Genomic DNA, 19293 nt, shown 5'->3' on the forward strand with positions numbered 1-19293 from the left:
ATCATGACCTGAAGAAGAGCTCGTGTAACCAGAAAGCTTCTTTTTCACCAACAGATGTTGGGCCAAGGAAAGATATTACCTCTCCCACCTTGTCTCTCATGTAGAAATTAATCATTTTTAAGACTCTCACTGTGTTAGGATTGGAGCTAAACTATAAGAAAGGAAATATTTTCTGAATCCTCAGGGCCAGCCTCCAATTATCTTCTACATGCTTCGTCCAGTGTTATTTACGTTGCATGTTGTTATGGGGGTTGTGATCTGGTGTGTATTTTCAAGGCTGGATAACAGGGAAAACCATGACCAGGTGTTACGCAGTTCTTATTACAGCTGTGACTTGTTGCATGAATTTTACAAGAGCATCTCTGCACTGATTCCTCTAAAGTTGCAAGAGAAATAAAGTCTTGATTGCTGCTACCCATTTAATTAAAGTGCTGGATGGGGACGATCAGGGAGTTGCTCATTTAACGCGCCATAGTTTTAACAAAGGGTGTATTCTTGTTTTCGTTCATCTTATCTTCAGTCTAGGGAATGTAGAGCCCGTGTTCTCCTTTGTGACCTTTTATTGTCCTTTGTCAGTGATCTGTGTAGACCTCCGTTAGATGCTGTTGACAAATGAGCTACTCCTGAATTGGGAGCAGTCCCATCAAGAAAAGTTTGGGGGCCCAGTGCATCATGTTTGTTGGGGCTCCACGCCTCCCGTTTCTTTATTTACACAGACGTTAGTCATTTTGGGGGGGCCCTGAGTTTGGAGCCCCAGTACAGTTGTTCCATCCCTCTTGTCAGCCCTGATTGCCAGTTGTGCTGTATGCTTTTAAGGGGCAGAATAGTTTAATGCACTGAGAGGTGGGATCGCTGTGCTCTGTTTCCAGCTCTGCTCTACAGTCTTCCTATGTGACCTCTAGCACATTTTCAAGGACCTGATGCTTTCAGAAGTGCTAAGAACCTGCAGCTCCTCTTCACTTCAGTAGAACTGAGTTCTCAGCACCTCTGAAAATCCAGCCCTTGGCTGCTCCGTGCCTCAGTTTCCCCATCCAGAACCTGTAGGTGATCTCACTTACCTACTTCACAGGTAGTTGGAGTGCTTAATTTAATGTAGTGAAATACTTTGATGTCCTTGGTCACAAGGAAACTATAGAGGTGCAAAGTGGAAGGGAGGGAGAAAAGCTCCCTGCAAAGAGGGGGCAGAGGGACAAGAGGGGGAGTGAGGAGAGGTACTGACACTTGGCAGGGTGGGGACAGGCAGCTGGCTCTAAGCTGGGAAGGAGGGTCCCAGCCCAGGGGTTCCTACATGCTCCCTGACTCATTCCAGCCCCGATGGGTCCCACTACCTGCTTCCTGGCTCCACAATATTTCCCTGTTCCTGCTCCCCACCTGCAGCCCCATTTCTGCAGCCCCGGTGCAAGTGGCATTTTCTATTCTAGGATTCCAATAGTGTTCAAAGAAATTGAGCCTGTCTCTCTCTGAGGGGTCATATACCCTGCGATCAGAGCACATACAGAGTTTCCATTGGAGTCGGGGGGAGAGGAGAAGGGAGGACTTACATTGAAATCATGGCAGATGTATTGCCAGATATGCTCTGGCCTGATGAAGTTAGTGCCATGTGATGCTGTCGGTTTGCGAGCAAGGGAGTAATATTTTCCCCCATCTCTGTCCCCTGACTTACCTCTGCCCTCGGATCCTTTCCTCACTCCATGTGCATTAGTGGCAGATCTACCATGGCACAGATACCCCAGGGGGCTGCCTGAGACCATGTAGCTGTTCTGTCGGAGTTACGCTTCCTCTTGTAGGTAAATAATATCATCTCCAGGGTGTCTGCTTTCCCCTCAGAGCCTGGGGCTCCCTGAAAGTGGTTTGAGTTCGGATTCTAGCCGTTTTCTTTTCCTCCCCTCTCACTCAGGATGGGTTGTAGTATTGCCAAGTTAATTCTTGCCATTCCAGGAGGTGGGAGGCTGGCTAAGGAGCTGGAGTGGTGTGCCAGAGGGACTCGCGGTTCTGTTCTAAGACCAAGGATACCAGCATGTTGCATAGGCTCAGTAGGGGAAAACCCTGGGGATTTTCCCCACTGAAAGGGGAACTTCTGTACTGCAATCGAAAATCGGGACGGGGAGTAAAAAGAGAGGAGAAAGGTGGGCTCTTATGGGGGCACAAGGAATAACTTGTTCTTTTTAGAGCAGCCTCTCCACATTCCAACTCATGAGATGCGCTGGCAGTGCAGCCTGGACCAATCAGTAGGATGTGACCATAGAAAGGACAAAGGTGTCATGGAACAGGGCTGTGTAATATTCCCTCCCTAGGCAGCAGTAGCACAACCATATCTGGGATACTGGGGTCACTTTGGGTTCCTTAGTACCAGAAGGACAGTTACGAGCTAGGGGGAATTGGGAGATGTCAGGGTTCCCTCCCCACTCTGAACTCTGGGATACATATGTGGGGACCCACATGAAGGACCCCTAAGCTTGTTTCTACCAGCTTAGGTTAAAAACTTCCCCAAGGCACAAATCCTTTCCTTGCCCTTGGATGGTGTTGCTGCCACCACCAAGTGATTTAGACCAAGATTCAGGAAAAGGACCACTTGGAGTTCCTGTTTCCCCAAAATATCCCCCCATGTCCCTTCACCCCCTTTCCTGGGGAGGCTTGAGAATAATATACCAACCAATAGGTTAACTAAGTGAGCACAGACCAGACCCTTGGGTTTTTAGGACATTAAAAACTAATCTGGGTCTTAAAAGCGGAACTTTATTATAAAGTAAAAGAAGCACCTATGTAAAATCAGGATGGAAGGTAATTTTACAGGGTAATAAAAAGATTTAAAACACAGAGGATTCCTCTCTAGGCTCAACTTTAGAGTTACAAAAAACAGGAATAAACCTCCCTCTGAGCGTAGGGAAAATTCACAAGTTAATACAAAAGATAATCTAACGCATTTTCTTGCTTTCCTTACAATTTTTGTAACCTTAGATTCCAACCCTTATATTCAATGATTCTATTTCAGGTAAGGTTTTAGGAGATGACTTTTTTTTTTTCCTGCCCTAGTTCCTCTCTGTCCGAGAGAGAACAACAAAGAGACCACAAGCAAAACCTTCCCCCACAGATTTGAATGTATCTTCTTCTCTTATTGGTCCTTTTGGTCAGGGGCCAACCGGGTTATTTGAATTTCTTAACTCCTTACAGGTAAAGGAGGGATTTTATGCTACCCTTAGCTGTATGTTTATGACAGGAGAAGAACAAAAAACTGACCCATGGCCTGGAGGAGCTGACTCAGAAAGAAGATGTATAGAGCTAAATGTGTAGGGTTGGCCAAGTGATAATTAAATGTATGTGGAGTGGTGATGAAGGGAAGGTAATATGCAAATGGAGGAGGGCAACTGGGGGTGTTGGGCCTGCTTTGCTTCCTTAGTATGGATAAAGAAGTTCTGAAGGGTTGGGGATGAGGGAAGGCGGGTGAAAATGTCTGAGTTTTTCTGCTTGCCGTCCTCTTAGAAATCTCAAACATGTTTAAGTCCATGCTTTTGCGAGAGGATTCATTGGAGGTCCTCAGTGTGGATTATGACCTTTCTAAGTCCTTCATCTAAGGGTTTAAGGGTTTGACTCTTTAGCAGAGACCTCTTGTTCTGGTGCCAAGTTATAGCTGGTTCAGAACAATATGGTAATTCCTCACAGTGCCCAGCGGGCAGGCCATGGCTTATCTCATAAGAGTAATCGATTTAACATCACTATCCTGGCCACATTCTAATTTGGTGATTTCAATCCGTTTACCTAAACGAATGTCCTGTGCTTTCAAATGGATACAGTTACAGCATTTACTTCCTGTCCTAAATTGATCTGCACTGCTAGACAGCTGCTGTGTTCCAGTGCAGAGCTGACTGTACTGCCGCAGTGGATGAAATGATATTTTTACCAGTGTAGAAAATACTTTGAGAAAAAATACCCAAGTTAGGAGGGATACTGATGTGATGCTGTGAATTCTATATGCCTGTCATCATGGAGAAACTGTATTATCAGAAAACATGCTTTGACAGTCTATTCTTTCACTCAGCACAAAATTACTGTGGGACTCATTGCCACAGGATCTCATAATGCCAAGAGATCAGTAATATTCAAAAAAGGACTAGGCATTTATGTGGTATGCAGGCCTAGTTACAATATTAAAAAACAAACACAAACCACCAGGATGCTTAAAGAAGCGGGGAGGGATAGCTCAGTGATTTGGGCATTGGCCTGCTAAACCCAGGATTGTGGGTTTGGCATCTTCCCTGGACCTCGGTTTGAGAACCACTAGCCTAGGTAAACTGCTGGTCTGACCCAGTCTGGCAATTCCAATTTTAAACAAGGTTTTCATTAATTGGATTTATATTTGCAGAATGTAACTGCTGCACCTGAGAAACATGCACCAACCTTTGAGTTTGATCAAATTAGCCGATGGTGAGTTATGTGATTATCCCCACCCCCACCCCCATGCTTAGTTTTTAAAATAGCACACTTTAGGGAGGAAGGGATGGTCTAGTGGTTAATGCACTGAACTGGGAGGCAGGAGACTGGGATTTTGTGAACTTGGGGTAGTCACTAACTTCATCTCTCTTTCCCTCTGTTCTCAGTCTTACGCTGATATTTTGTATCCCTTTCCCACACCTTTTGTCTCTTGTCTAATTAGACTATAAACTCTTTGAGTCCGAGACTCTCTTGTGTTTGTACTGTGCCTAGCATAATGAGGTTGGGCTCAGTGCAAAATAATAAAAATATTTTAAATATACAGTTTTGCTTGTATACGAATAATCCTGGCTTATTGACACACACAGTATTTCTAGAATGTATTTTATTTTTCACTCCTTATGCTCTTTGTTTACTTCTTGCATTTCCCTCCATGTGGGTAATAAGCTGCTGCAGTCACTATAGTCGGGTTCCCAGTGCTGCAAGGTCTGGGTTGCAAATGAGCCAGGATTGTGTTTTACTGAGTAACAACTAGCTTCCATTAATGGGGGGTGGGTGGGGGCAGAAAATCAGCAGACCAAATTTCTGTTGCTCTTAGGTTGTGTGAATTTGTCACAGAAACTGAACATTGAGCCACCTATGAATTTACTTTTTAAAGCTAGTTCCTTGAGTTTTATTTTTGCAAGCTCACACCGAGCCCTCTAGGCCGTTCAGGAGGCGGTTCGTATTCAGGAGCCAGTGTGGAGGAGCAGTTCACTCTATGGGTAAAGTCTGACATGCTCAGCAATGTCAGGCTAAGGTCACCCTCCACGCCAGCCTGCTGTGCTGTCCCTACAATGAGGCGAGGCTGCTGAGTTTTACCGAAGGGTGGCCCTGCAGCTAAACCAGCTAGGGCCCGGCCTCCTGCCGCCCCAGCTAGCCCACTCCCGTAGGTGCTGGAACTGCCTTGAAGCGATTTCCCTCATCGGCAGGGTTTACAGTTTGGTTTAATGGTTCTCAGCACCACCACTGTGCAAATTGCTCCAGTGGCCCTGCCCGCTCCTCCAGAGCCTCTCCACTGCGTACCCACTGCCCCTTCTGTCCTCCGCAGCCAGGGCCCCTTCTTCCCAGCTCAGCAGCCAGGCTGCCTGCCCATCACTCCAACCCCCAGCCAGCCCATTCCCCAGATTAACGCCCTCCCTACCCACGTGTTTCTGGAGGCAGGCAGAGGCAAAGGCCCACTGCAACCCCCTAGCCCTAACCCTTCAAATCCGGCCAGGAGGGGGGCCAGGACCCAGCGCTTCTCCCTGCCTTTCACAGCCTCTTCAGTTCAGCTTTGGAAGGGTGGGGGACTACTTCCCTAGGCGCAATGAGCCACAGAACGTCTAGGAGGCGCTGCGTCCCTGCCTAGCAACTCCAGACGCTACAATGTAGCTATCAGAACCCGCTGATGTAAACAAAGGCACATGGGCAGCCGCTGTGGCCAATCCGGCGGTGGGGCGGTGTGTTCGGTAGCCAATGAAAGGGCGAAAGGGGCGGGTCCGAGGCAAAGGGGTTGGTGTGTCCCAGTGAAGATGGCTCTGCTGGGCTGCCAGCAGCCTGGTCCCTGCTTTTGCCCATAGTCAGGCATGGCAGCGGCAGGTGTCTGAGACAGGGGCATTAGCCCAGGAGGGAGGGGCCGGGGGGCAAGAGGATCAGGCCTAGACAGGTCGAGGGAAATTTAATTCAATAAATAAATAGCTTTAAAAAGGCGGGGGGAAAATCCCTGGAAGGAAAATTCCCCGGGAAATTGCTATTCGATGGAGTGTGCAGCTGAGCTGGGCTTGTGGGAAGAAGATCGAGCAGCCTGGATTGATTTTAACTGTTCCTTAATAACTCACAAGGCGAAGAAGAGAAACGTATTTGAGCCCATGGGCTCAAGTCCTTAGCTCTGTTTGGGGGGGGGGGGTCGGTAGAATAACTTTATATTTGAATGAGAAGCTAACGGCATCAGATACCAGGCAGGAGTTAAAGCTGGGGGGCAATGGCTCTGATCACCTTGTTGGAATTGGCTGATCTCTCCATCGGGACGCCAGAGATCGGGGTGGTCAATTTTAATGCCCTCCACACTTTGCTCCATGCCATCATTAAACAACTCAACCTGCAGGATGTCAAAGCGGAGATGCATGATGAGAAACCTACGTCCCCGGAAGCTGCACCTTTGCAGGAGAAAGAGAGAAAGGGCAAGCGCGATGAGTCAGAAGACTTACCCTATGCTGACTTAGAGAAGAAGGTCATTGGGGTGGCCTCTCAGGTGCATGGCGTGGAGGCCAAGGTGATTGGAGTGGAGGCTCAGGTGCATGGGGTGAAATCTCAGGTCCATGGAATAGGGGAACAGGTTCAAGGGCTTGAGAAGCAAATGGCTGCCCTGGAAAAATTGCCTTCTGGGACAGACTTGCTGGAAAGGACCAAAAGCGGCTCTCCGAATGGCTCTGCTGTGGCCGACATGTGGCAAATGATGCAAATGAAGAAAAAGATAGAAGCTAATGAGACTGGCATCTCCAAGGTAAATCTTTCCATTCCTTAAGTTGTGAGGAGGCAACATGTCCAGTGGCGAGAGCCCAAATCTGAGAATCAGTAAATATATGCTATAGCCTTGCCTCTGCTACTGATTTGCTGTTTGACTTTGAGCAAGTCACTCACTTTACCCCTTTGTGCCTCAATTTCCCCACCTAGAAAATGATATTAATCTCCACCCTTATAAAGGGTCCTGAGCCTGTTGGAAGAAAAGTAATAGATAATTGCTCTGTTTTAAGTTCTTTATATAGCACTCATTACCAGACCTGTGTTCTATATTAGTTCTTGGTGGTATTATTTTATTTATTTTATAGTTTGATCAAAATAATTTCCAATAATAAGCAACAAGACTCCAAATTTGTGCAAAATGATGGTAAGTTAGGGTCTAAAGTGAAGGACATTGAGAGGATTGTGGACGTATGAAAGACACTTGGAAATCATGACCTGAAGAAGAGCTCGTGTAACCAGAAAGCTTCTTTTTCACCAACAGATGTTGGGCCAAGGAAAGATATTACCTCTCCCACCTTGTCTCTCATGTAGAAATTAATCATTTTTAAGACTCTCACTGTGTTAGGATTGGAGCTAAACTATAAGAAAGGAAATATTTTCTGAATCCTCAGGGCCAGCCTCCAATTATCTTCTACATGCTTCGTCCAGTGTTATTTACGTTGCATGTTGTTATGGGGGTTGTGATCTGGTGTGTATTTTCAAGGCTGGATAACAGGGAAAACCATGACCAGGTGTTACGCAGTTCTTATTACAGCTGTGACTTGTTGCATGAATTTTACAAGAGCATCTCTGCACTGATTCCTCTAAAGTTGCAAGAGAAATAAAGTCTTGATTGCTGCTACCCATTTAATTAAAGTGCTGGATGGGGACGATCAGGGAGTTGCTCATTTAACGCGCCATAGTTTTAACAAAGGGTGTATTCTTGTTTTCGTTCATCTTATCTTCAGTCTAGGGAATGTAGAGCCCGTGTTCTCCTTTGTGACCTTTTATTGTCCTTTGTCAGTGATCTGTGTAGACCTCCGTTAGATGCTGTTGACAAATGAGCTACTCCTGAATTGGGAGCAGTCCCATCAAGAAAAGTTTGGGGGCCCAGTGCATCATGTTTGTTGGGGCTCCACGCCTCCCGTTTCTTTATTTACACAGACGTTAGTCATTTTGGGGGGGCCCTGAGTTTGGAGCCCCAGTACAGTTGTTCCATCCCTCTTGTCAGCCCTGATTGCCAGTTGTGCTGTATGCTTTTAAGGGGCAGAATAGTTTAATGCACTGAGAGGTGGGATCGCTGTGCTCTGTTTCCAGCTCTGCTCTACAGTCTTCCTATGTGACCTCTAGCACATTTTCAAGGACCTGATGCTTTCAGAAGTGCTAAGAACCTGCAGCTCCTCTTCACTTCAGTAGAACTGAGTTCTCAGCACCTCTGAAAATCCAGCCCTTGGCTGCTCCGTGCCTCAGTTTCCCCATCCAGAACCTGTAGGTGATCTCACTTACCTACTTCACAGGTAGTTGGAGTGCTTAATTTAATGTAGTGAAATACTTTGATGTCCTTGGTCACAAGGAAACTATAGAGGTGCAAAGTGGAAGGGAGGGAGAAAAGCTCCCTGCAAAGAGGGGGCAGAGGGACAAGAGGGGGAGTGAGGAGAGGTACTGACACTTGGCAGGGTGGGGACAGGCAGCTGGCTCTAAGCTGGGAAGGAGGGTCCCAGCCCAGGGGTTCCTACATGCTCCCTGACTCATTCCAGCCCCGATGGGTCCCACTACCTGCTTCCTGGCTCCACAATATTTCCCTGTTCCTGCTCCCCACCTGCAGCCCCATTTCTGCAGCCCCGGTGCAAGTGGCATTTTCTATTCTAGGATTCCAATAGTGTTCAAAGAAATTGAGCCTGTCTCTCTCTGAGGGTCATATACCCTGCGATCAGAGCACATACAGAGTTTCCATTGGAGTCGGGGGGAGAGGAGAAGGGAGGACTTACATTGAAATCATGGCAGATGTATTGCCAGATATGCTCTGGCCTGATGAAGTTAGTGCCATGTGATGCTGTCGGTTTGCGAGCAAGGGAGTAATATTTTCCCCCATCTCTGTCCCCTGACTTACCTCTGCCCTCGGATCCTTTCCTCACTCCATGTGCATTAGTGGCAGATCTACCATGGCACAGATACCCCAGGGGGCTGCCTGAGACCATGTAGCTGTTCTGTCGGAGTTACGCTTCCTCTTGTAGGTAAATAATATCATCTCCAGGGTGTCTGCTTTCCCCTCAGAGCCTGGGGCTCCCTGAAAGTGGTTTGAGTTCGGATTCTAGCCGTTTTCTTTTCCTCCCCTCTCACTCAGGATGGGTTGTAGTATTGCCAAGTTAATTCTTGCCATTCCAGGAGGTGGGAGGCTGGCTAAGGAGCTGGAGTGGTGTGCCAGAGGGACTCGCGGTTCTGTTCTAAGACCAAGGATACCAGCATGTTGCATAGGCTCAGTAGGGGAAAACCCTGGGGATTTTCCCCACTGAAAGGGGAACTTCTGTACTGCAATCGAAAATCGGGACGGGGAGTAAAAGAGAGGAGAAAGGTGGGCTCTTATGGGGGCACAAGGAATAACTTGTTCTTTTTAGAGCAGCCTCTCCACATTCCAACTCATGAGATGCGCTGGCAGTGCAGCCTGGACCAATCAGTAGGATGTGACCATAGAAAGGACAAAGGTGTCATGGAACAGGGCTGTGTAATATTCCCTCCCTAGGCAGCAGTAGCACAACCATATCTGGGATACTGGGGTCACTTTGGGTTCCTTAGTACCAGAAGGACAGTTACGAGCTAGGGGGAATTGGGAGATGTCAGGGTTCCCTCCCCACTCTGAACTCTGGGATACATATGTGGGGACCCACATGAAGGACCCCTAAGCTTGTTTCTACCAGCTTAGGTTAAAAACTTCCCCAAGGCACAAATCCTTTCCTTGCCCTTGGATGGTGTTGCTGCCACCACCAAGTGATTTAGACCAAGATTCAGGAAAAGGACCACTTGGAGTTCCTGTTTCCCCAAAATATCCCCCCATGTCCCTTCACCCCCTTTCCTGGGGAGGCTTGAGAATAATATACCAACCAATAGGTTAACTAAGTGAGCACAGACCAGACCCTTGGGTTTTTAGGACATTAAAAACTAATCTGGGTCTTAAAAGCGGAACTTTATTATAAAGTAAAAGAAGCACCTATGTAAAATCAGGATGGAAGGTAATTTTACAGGGTAATAAAAAGATTTAAAACACAGAGGATTCCTCTCTAGGCTCAACTTTAGAGTTACAAAAAACAGGAATAAACCTCCCTCTGAGCGTAGGGAAAATTCACAAGTTAATACAAAAGATAATCTAACGCATTTTCTTGCTTTCCTTACAATTTTTGTAACCTTAGATTCCAACCCTTATATTCAATGATTCTATTTCAGGTAAGGTTTTAGGAGATGACTTTTTTTTTTCCTGCCCTAGTTCCTCTCTGTCCGAGAGAGAACAACAAAGAGACCACAAGCAAAACCTTCCCCCACAGATTTGAATGTATCTTCTTCTCTTATTGGTCCTTTTGGTCAGGGGCCAACCGGGTTATTTGAATTTCTTAACTCCTTACAGGTAAAGGAGGGATTTTATGCTACCCTTAGCTGTATGTTTATGACAGGAGAAGAACAAAAAACTGACCCATGGCCTGGAGGAGCTGACTCAGAAAGAAGATGTATAGAGCTAAATGTGTAGGGTTGGCCAAGTGATAATTAAATGTATGTGGAGTGGTGATGAAGGGAAGGTAATATGCAAATGGAGGAGGGCAACTGGGGGTGTTGGGCCTGCTTTGCTTCCTTAGTATGGATAAAGAAGTTCTGAAGGGTTGGGGATGAGGGAAGGCGGGTGAAAATGTCTGAGTTTTTCTGCTTGCCGTCCTCTTAGAAATCTCAAACATGTTTAAGTCCATGCTTTTGCGAGAGGATTCATTGGAGGTCCTCAGTGTGGATTATGACCTTTCTAAGTCCTTCATCTAAGGGTTTAAGGGTTTGACTCTTTAGCAGAGACCTCTTGTTCCCCCAGGTATTTCTCATGCATCTGAGTTAAACAGATATTGACAAAAGATGGACAAAGGTGCTGTGTGCCCTCATTTCCCATGGCTTTCAGCATCTCACAGGGTCAGGTGCTGGTTATCCTACTGCTTCTGTCTTGCACATTCAGCAAGATACTACTGACTATTGTAGATTGGAGGTGCTCTACCCTTCCAGCTCCCATCACAGTCCAAAATTCATGCAGCATGAGTCAGAGTAGGATTTAGGGCTTACTCATAGGTCAGAAGGGACCAATCTGATCATCTAGTCTGACCTCCTGCACAAGGCAGGCCACAGAACCCCACCCCTCCAATTTTATAACAACCCCTATCCCAGGACCGAGTTATTGAAATCCTCAAAACTGGTTTGAAGACCTCAAGCTGCAGAGAAACCACCAGCAAGCGACCCGTGCCCCACGCTGCAGGGGAAGGCGAAAAACCTCCAGGGCCCCTGCCAATCCGCCCTGGAGGAAAATTCCTTCCCGACCCCAAATATGGCGATCAGCTAAACCCTGAGCATGTGGGCAAGAGTCACCAGCCAGCACCCAAGAAGGAATTCTCTGCAGTAACTCAGTTCCCATTCCATCCAACATCTCCCCGCAGACCATTGAGCAAGGTTATTATTGCAGTCCCTAGATTCCATAACCCCCTCTACCCCCATCCCTCCTCCTTTTCTCCATCTGTCACTGGATGATGGATTTTCCCTTCCTTTCCCCTGTACAGAGTGTTTGGGATGGGGGAGGACCTGGTTGTTAGGTCTTATCCCAGAGCAGGTTCTGTGCTCGGCTGGTTCTGCCTAGGAACCAAATAGATGCACCTGGATGGCCCTTGGCCTCACAGTCCCATGTTATGCCTAGGACCATTCCACAAAATTGGGATTCTTCCAAGCCCTACACTGAGCTGGGGAACCCGCTGGGCTGTGGCATTGACAGCTCTAAACAAAGCTCTGGCATAGGGGAAGAGGGTGTGACACCATGGGCTGGTTGGAGCAGAGGGGGGCACATTAATATCCTAGGTTCTGCCTGTTTTGCAGAGCTGTGAGTGTTTGTCACAAAAGGAAGCTCCTGGCGCAGACAGCGTCTCTGCAAGGGTAACACATTGTGCCAGGTGAACCTCCCTCTCTGTTCCCTGCCATCGGTTTGTGTGATCTAGGTGGAGAAAGTTCCCTGGTGGAGAAAGTTATGAGTGTGCTCTGAGGAGGCAACTGGTCCTTGTGCAGCGGGACTGGCATCACTTATGTTGAGGACGTAGGTGATGCGTAGGCCTCATGTGGCATGAGGAGAAGAATGCCACCCCTGCTTATTAGCAGAGTTTGCTGACAGAATGGTTGGCTGAAATTCACAGTCTCAGAAGCGGCAGCGTGGACTGTCTGCTTTAGACCAGCATGGGGAGCAGATCTTGTCATGGAGGCCAGCCAGCGCGGATCTTGCGCGTACCCAGCAGAGCCTAGTGAGCCGTGCTTCAGGCGCTAGCAGGCTGTCTTTAGGATAGTGATCAAATGTGGCGAAAGGAAAAGCCATGGCCAGAGAATGCCTCCAAAGCAGGAGCAATTGCAGCAGTGATAGGGGAAGAGTTGAACCACAAGGTTAAAGCAAGTCCCGGCTGAATTATTCATCCCTCTGTGTAGCATATTGGAAGGGAAAAGGAACTGCTTTGACGAGATAATGAGCCTTTTTTGTGGCTGAGACACAGCTCCTTCTCAGAGTATTAAATCAGCACCCAGGCTCTTGTAGCACGGTTACTGCAATCCAATATGGCAGGCTGTAAATGTTTAATTATTTGCCGGCGCTGCCTCGGGAGGGTCATGTTAAATAAAAAACCAAAGCATCCCCATTGTGATGGGTGGGAGCTGGGCTCTGGTTTCCAATTCATCTCCTGAATGATCTAATATTTGTGAGAACATCGATATTCCCCATCAGTCTGAGTACAGCACTGACACCTTAAGCCATCTGAGTTTAAACCGGGGTTGCTGCTAGTTTGAGCCAAGAGCAGCATTTCAGCTAGGACATAAGGGCCCCATTCTGTGAGGCACAGAGAGCCTGCAGCAGGCTGCTGCGTGAGCATCCTCAGTGAAGCCAAGGAGAATTGAGAATGCTCAGCACCTTGGGCCTGACTTTTTTTTCTTTTTTTAAATGGTTTTATGGATTGATCTTACTTGTGCCGAGTTAATGGAAATAAAATGTCAGTGTGATGATCAGTGTGAGCTGCTGACGGATGACAGCACAGAACCCCAAGATAAAAGAAAACAAATTTTCTGGTCAAGAGATTGGAATTTCCAGGTGTTGCGAGGGCAGTTTGTAAACCCCATACAATAGGGTGGAACTCAACCCCGTGCAGCGGACTCAGCACAATACCTATGCACAACTTATGTTTTATTTTGAGAGTTTAAGTGGGACTGCAAAGGATACATCATTTTTGTGCTGGCTCTGCTGGGGGAATTGGCTACCACGTGGATAACTGCTCACATTCGCCCTCCAGCCCTAGTGAATGTAACTCTCCAGTTGCTCCTGTTGTTTAATCATTGTTTTTGTCATAGGTGTGTATCTAATACCGGGCCATTTTAATCTTCAGAAGTGCTCAGCATTAATTGGGAGACAGGGGAGCTCCAATAGTTAGAACATGTGTCAGGACACCTGGGTTCCATTGCTGCTTTTGCCATGGAGTCATCATGTGACCTTGAGCAAGTCACTTGACCCTCTTGGTGCTTCATTTTGCCCATCTGTAAAATGGAGGATAATGTCCTCTGCGCTTGGCGGGGATGAGACGAGGCTGTTTGTAAATCACTGGGAAACACCGCACTGAGCAATGCTATGTGGATGTACAGTGTTGTTGTAGAACTATGCTTGTTAATAAGATGCCGAGCGGCGTGGTTGATCCCTGATCAATGTTCTACTAAAGATCTCCACAGCTGAGAGCCTTGGTTAATGGGATTCAAAGGGAACAACCCTCTAATGCTGGAGTTCCAAGGAGAGGTGAGCATCCAGTCCACTGGCAGGGGGAAAGCGGGACAGTGCCAACAACCCTGTGGCCTGGGTCATTTATTATCCAGGTTGGAGGTGGTGAGGTGAGGGCAACTCAAGTAACTTGGCATATCTTATGCCGAGAACACTTTCCAGTTGCAAGCAGCTTAGCACAGTCTACTTTTACGCTTTGCAATGTCCCCAGCAGCTTCCAGATGATCTCAAAGCGCTTTCCAAACATCATTGCCTCGCAGCTGTAGGTAAATATCACTATCCCCATTTTACAGATGAAAAAACTGAGGCATGGGGAGATTGCGTGGCCTTTGGCAAGCTGTTTGGTGAGTCAGTGGCATATCCCAAATCTCCCGCCCCCACTCTCCCCACTCTAACCATGAGATAGAGCTACTGTAGCAGACGTTGCCCGTTTACTGTGAAAGTCCTGGTTTGACTTTGCTGTGGTCAAGTGCTCTGTGTGAAAGGCCACGTCCAGCTAATGAATAGTTAAGCCACTCACGGGTATTTGACACCAGCTGTTGAGCACAACATCAGGGAAGCTTTTGATCCCAGTATTTGTGTATCAGAGGCAGTTTTTGTGGCAAAAGCTATAGAATTAACGATATTGTGTGGGCAGGACAACAGTACCAGAGGGAGAAGTGTATAGTACCCAATCTGGAAGGAGAAGTCTGCAGAGTCCAAGCTAAAATGGGAAGGCAGCAAGCTAATGAACAGTGAATGCTCGCACATCACGGTGTCCTGGCATAGACCGCAGGGCATGTCTGCACTTGATCTATTCACACTCAGTTAGGTACCCAATGCAATGAGATTTACCCCCTGTCTGGAAATGCGCTGATGGGGGGAGTGGGGGGAGGAGGGCCAGGCTGGTTCTTTCATTTAACCCTTCTGGTTAATCTAGCGGATCATTGGTCTGCCTGGAGGTGTGGGGCTGCCAGGCTTAATTAATTTATTCATTATAAGTTGTTACTTGGGGAGTAAAAGGAGAAGCTCTGCTGAGCCCCTCCCTGTGTCCAGCTCCCTGTTGGGAAGGATGCTCTGGGTGGAGCTGCTGTGTTGTTCTGTCCAGGAAGCTTTTGGCCCCAGCTCCCACCTGTTTAAGCTGGCTCCCTGGCAAGCCCCTCGGCACCATCCACACTCAGTTGGCAGCTGGAGCTCGCCTAACAGAGTCCATCCCCTGGTCCCTCCCTGTGTCCATCTCCTCAGCCAGATAGGTAGGTATTATTCTCCCTGCTAAATATAAAGCTAAGGAAACTGAGACAGACAGGTATAGGCGGCGAGTTACATGGGCCCGTGGTCCCATGCTCCACCAATATTCAGGAACGTGGGCCTGGCTCTACCAACATTTGGACTTATAGATGGGACAGTTCTGCTTCAACTCATTCTGGGCACTACCAAAAATTATACAAACCCGATACCCATGCAAATAGGGGAATGCCCTGCCGCAGGTCACACAGCCAGTCAGTGGCAGAGCCGGGAATGATCACTCCCTGCCTCTTGTCCGATTTGCTAGGCCCTGCTGCCCTTCCTAGCATCCTCACTGGGGCGTACCAAGTGTTCTTGTGGCCCTAAATTCGCTCCTCTGTCTGTTCCAGGCCATGGCTCTGTTCCAGGATCTGCTGAATGAGGTCAATGGCGTGAAGGCAGCCAATTTCCATATGAACGAGGGCCTCGAAAACATCAAGGAGAAACTTGACTTGGTGAGTGTGGGCCTTTGCCCACAGAGCAGAGTCAGACTGGTCACGCTCCCTGGTGAGGGGAGTGCCAAGCCTTCTCCTTCCACCCCTGAGGCACCAACATCCCCTAGTCAGGACTGGTGCCAGGGTTTCTTGCGCCCTAGGCGCTTGGCCATTTCGCTGCCTCCCACACTGATCCCGCGGGTCCGGTGGAGCTGCCTCAGGCATTCCTGGGGAGGATCCGTTGGTCCGTGGCTCCGGTGGAGCTGCCGCAGGCATACCTGTGGGAGGTCCACCAGAGCCGCGGGAGCAGCCGACCATCCGCAGGCATGACTGCGGCAGGCCTGCCACCCCCCCCCCAGCAAAATGCCGCCCCCTCAATAATCCTGGCGCCCAAGGCGATTGCCTAGGCTGCCTAAATGGTAGCGGCGGCCCTTCCCCTAGTCCCTCTTGCTGAGCCCTCCCTGTCCTCCACCCCCCACCACCTGGGCTACCTTGTGCCATGCACCCGCAGCGGGGCTCTCCCTCCTGCCACGAGCAGCACTCAACCCCAATGGGAGTTACCGCTTGAGTGAGGGCAGCAAAGAGAATGAGATCTCTCTCCCGGTCCCCGTCCCCTTGATTTCTCTTCTCGCTACTCCCTAGGCCTTTATGAGCTGGTGTTCCCCACCCCTCCTGTGTTTTTGGGGTAACTTGGCGTGCAAGCTGCTTGGGGCCAGGACTGTGCCTGGCTTATGTGCAGCAGATCAGCATGCTCTAATGTAAGTGTCCGATAAGAACGCACTGTTCCCCCGCTGCACATGTAGGGGAGAATGTCTCCTCTCCCTCCCTCTCTGTCTGTCCTTGGTAATGCTGGTCAGAGCAGACAGAGGGGACTGGCTGACCTTTCCTCCCCTGTGGGAATTGCACTGAAGACTAGCTTGTATCCTTAGGTCTGCCCCCTATTACTCTAATACCAGGAAAGGGCAGGCAGTGGGTTGCTCTGGGGAGAGAGGAGGGGGGAGAATCCATAGTTCACCATGTAAAATATCTCATTTTGCTTGTATATTGGCCTCAATTAAAATGCCCGTGTGGTGTCTGTGACATGGGACAAGGGGAAGGAGCAGGAGATGCTGCCAGAGAACAGTGCAAAAACAGCCGATAGCTAAGGTGGTCAGGGACGGCAGAAGACACTGGATCTGCTTGCTGGGACTGAGATGCATCAGCCGAGCTAGGAAGGGAATAGCAGGGGATGCTGGGGCTGAAGTAGCTCATGGGGAGCCCAGGCCTGGAACAGCAGGGCAGGATACAAGTCAGAACTGAGCTGTGCATGGACACGGGGGAGCTGGCTATTCAGACAGAGCTGTGTGCCGGCCCCGCGCCCCAAGCGCGTGGTTGAGTCGATGTGGCTGGGGAGTAACGTGTCGGGGAGTCGTGCACTGGGCTCACCTGCACTCTCAGGCCTTACCTTCCCTGGAGCCCTGTTTCTGGTCCTGAGCACTCCACCTAGGTGTTAACCAGCACCAGAGCAGAGGGAATGGGGTTCATACTCCCAGGGCCTGGGGAAGCTGTGCTAGGCGGCCAGGCCTTTAACAGCAGAGCCGATTGCCTGGCACAGGTAACATGAGCTGATGCAGCAGCCAGGAGGTAAAAATTCAGCACTCGGGACCCCCCACAAGGGATCCCAGCAAGGTGACGAACACGCCTGATGCCAGCTCCTAATGGGTGTGACACGAGTGTGCGGAGTTCCCGTCCTCAGGTGCCCATGGGGCAGGTGGGATAGAGAAGCATTCGCCTTTATATCACCGCTGCCTTCTCCTGCCAGTTCCACCAGGGTGGGACAGCTTTAGAATCCATCTGGGGGCTCAGAAGGAGCCCCACTGGTGGAGGGGCTGAGAAAGAACATTGGAATGTGAGGGGGTATTTAGCGCAGGGAAGGGGTGAGGAAGAGCCAGTCCCCTGCTAACTGCTGGAGGAGTTAGATAGATAAAGGAACCCAGCATGGGATCCAGGACAGGGCACCTGTCCACCACGCCCCTTGAAGGACTAAGACAGGGAGCCATCGTTCAGTGTCAATGGCGAGCGAGAACTCTCAGCAGGTCAATCATTCTAGCAAGGCCTGGGGGAGCTCCCACCTGCCTTGTGCTGGCCATAGGTCTCTGCCAACTGAGGGATTGTTTGCCAGGTGGGGGAGAGTCTGAACCTTGTGATGCTGCCCACAGGGAGGCAGCAGAGCTTGGCAGTGCCCGGCTTACTCCTTGTACTTTCAGGGATCCTCAGGGTGGCCATCTGCAGGCACGCTTGCAAAACACGCTAGCTCCCCCGAGGATCCATCCAGCCTGAAGAGCTCATTCTTTTTGCAGCTTGGCAAGCTGCCTTTTCCCATGAGCATTGGGGGAAGGGAAGGGGGCTATGGGGAAGCAGTAAGCATCTCGTTTCCTAGAGTACAGGGAAACAAAAGCTAAGTGGATGCCAAGGCTGAGCCTTTACTCTGTGTTCTTCAGCCCAAAAGCATGCTCTACCCAAGAGAATAGGTGCTTGCAGCCCAGACCCCAGCCTGCGTGACGGGGGCCCAGCCTGACCTAGTCCCTTATCACAACCCCCTCTGCTTTGCCACTGATGCCCAGCCCCAATGTCCCCCACAACACAGGACTGGAACACTCTCCCTATTCCGCATCCCCAGCCCGTCCCCTCTTGCCTTTCCAGTCTCTTCCGAACACTCGCTGCTTCTGCTCCAACAAGTGGGGCTTGAGAAACCCACTTTCCTATGGTAAGTAGGAAACTGATCTGTGGGGGTCTTTCCATTGACTTCAGCGGGCTGTGGATCAGACCCATAGTGCTGGGCTTTCAGGGTTTTTCAGGGTGACCTTTTCCATTTAATTGGTGTCCATCCCAATCCCCATCATATACAACACAATGAACTGAGGTCAGAGCTAGTTTCAAGTGTTTTACTGGTATGCTGTGCTTAAAGGGATATGGCCAAGACAAAAAAACATATTTATCAATATCACACCCTTTCCTGGGTTTTTAATACTACTTTAGATGATCAAAACTGAGAAATCTTTACAAATCAGAGGCTTGATTCTGCAAACATTCACTCACACCAGCCCCTTCAGTTGCCTGAAGAAGGCTTTGTCAGACTGGGCTCTTAATCTGTTTTTCAGGGCATACGCTCCTTAATGAGGGTAAGTGAAGTGCAAAAAAGAATCTTCTCAGTTTTGCTCTCTGCTTATGGCCTGTTTGATGCACTAGCCGAAAGTTCTCGTGTTGAGTTTTCAGTCCTGGAGGAAGAAATATTTAACGGCACCCCATCGACTTAAGCTTTCCATACCTGGCTGAATTTGTTGAGACCCTTTCCAATTCACAGTAACTCCCAAGATTACTAGAATTGAAATAGACTAGAGCAAAGTGGGTTTTTTTGCTTGCTCCTTCAGTTCATTTACTTTGCATTTTATGTAGTCAGTCTTTTCCCTGCTCAGTGAGAACAAATAGTCAGTTTCTTCCCGTCTTGCTTGCATGACTTTCACAGAGCAACAGCAGAGAGCAGAACATTGAAAAGACAGGGAAATGGCATTGTAAACCCACAATTTGGCAGGGGGACCAAAGGGCATTTCACTCAGTTTCTGAAATTGACTGCATTTCAAG

The 19293-nt window shown here is 48.9% G+C and overlaps 1 protein-coding gene across 1 annotated transcript in view; it reads left to right on the forward strand.

Moving 5' to 3' along the window:
• The first annotated feature begins 6310 nt into the window (after positions 1–6310).
• QRICH2 (glutamine rich 2) overlaps positions 6311–19293 on the forward strand; it is a 52277-nt gene continuing 39294 nt past the window's right edge. Inside the window, exons 1-2 of the mRNA XM_030534880.1 lie at positions 6311–6952; positions 15589–15693. Coding sequence (XP_030390740.1) covers positions 6431–6952; positions 15589–15693 — 627 coding nt within the window. The 5' untranslated portion in view covers positions 6311–6430. The remainder of the gene's footprint in view (positions 6953–15588; positions 15694–19293) is intronic.

The sequence above is a fragment of the Gopherus evgoodei genome, chromosome 15 (assembly GCF_007399415.2).
Source record: "Gopherus evgoodei ecotype Sinaloan lineage chromosome 15, rGopEvg1_v1.p, whole genome shotgun sequence".
Classification (NCBI taxonomy): domain Eukaryota; kingdom Metazoa; phylum Chordata; order Testudines; family Testudinidae; genus Gopherus; species Gopherus evgoodei.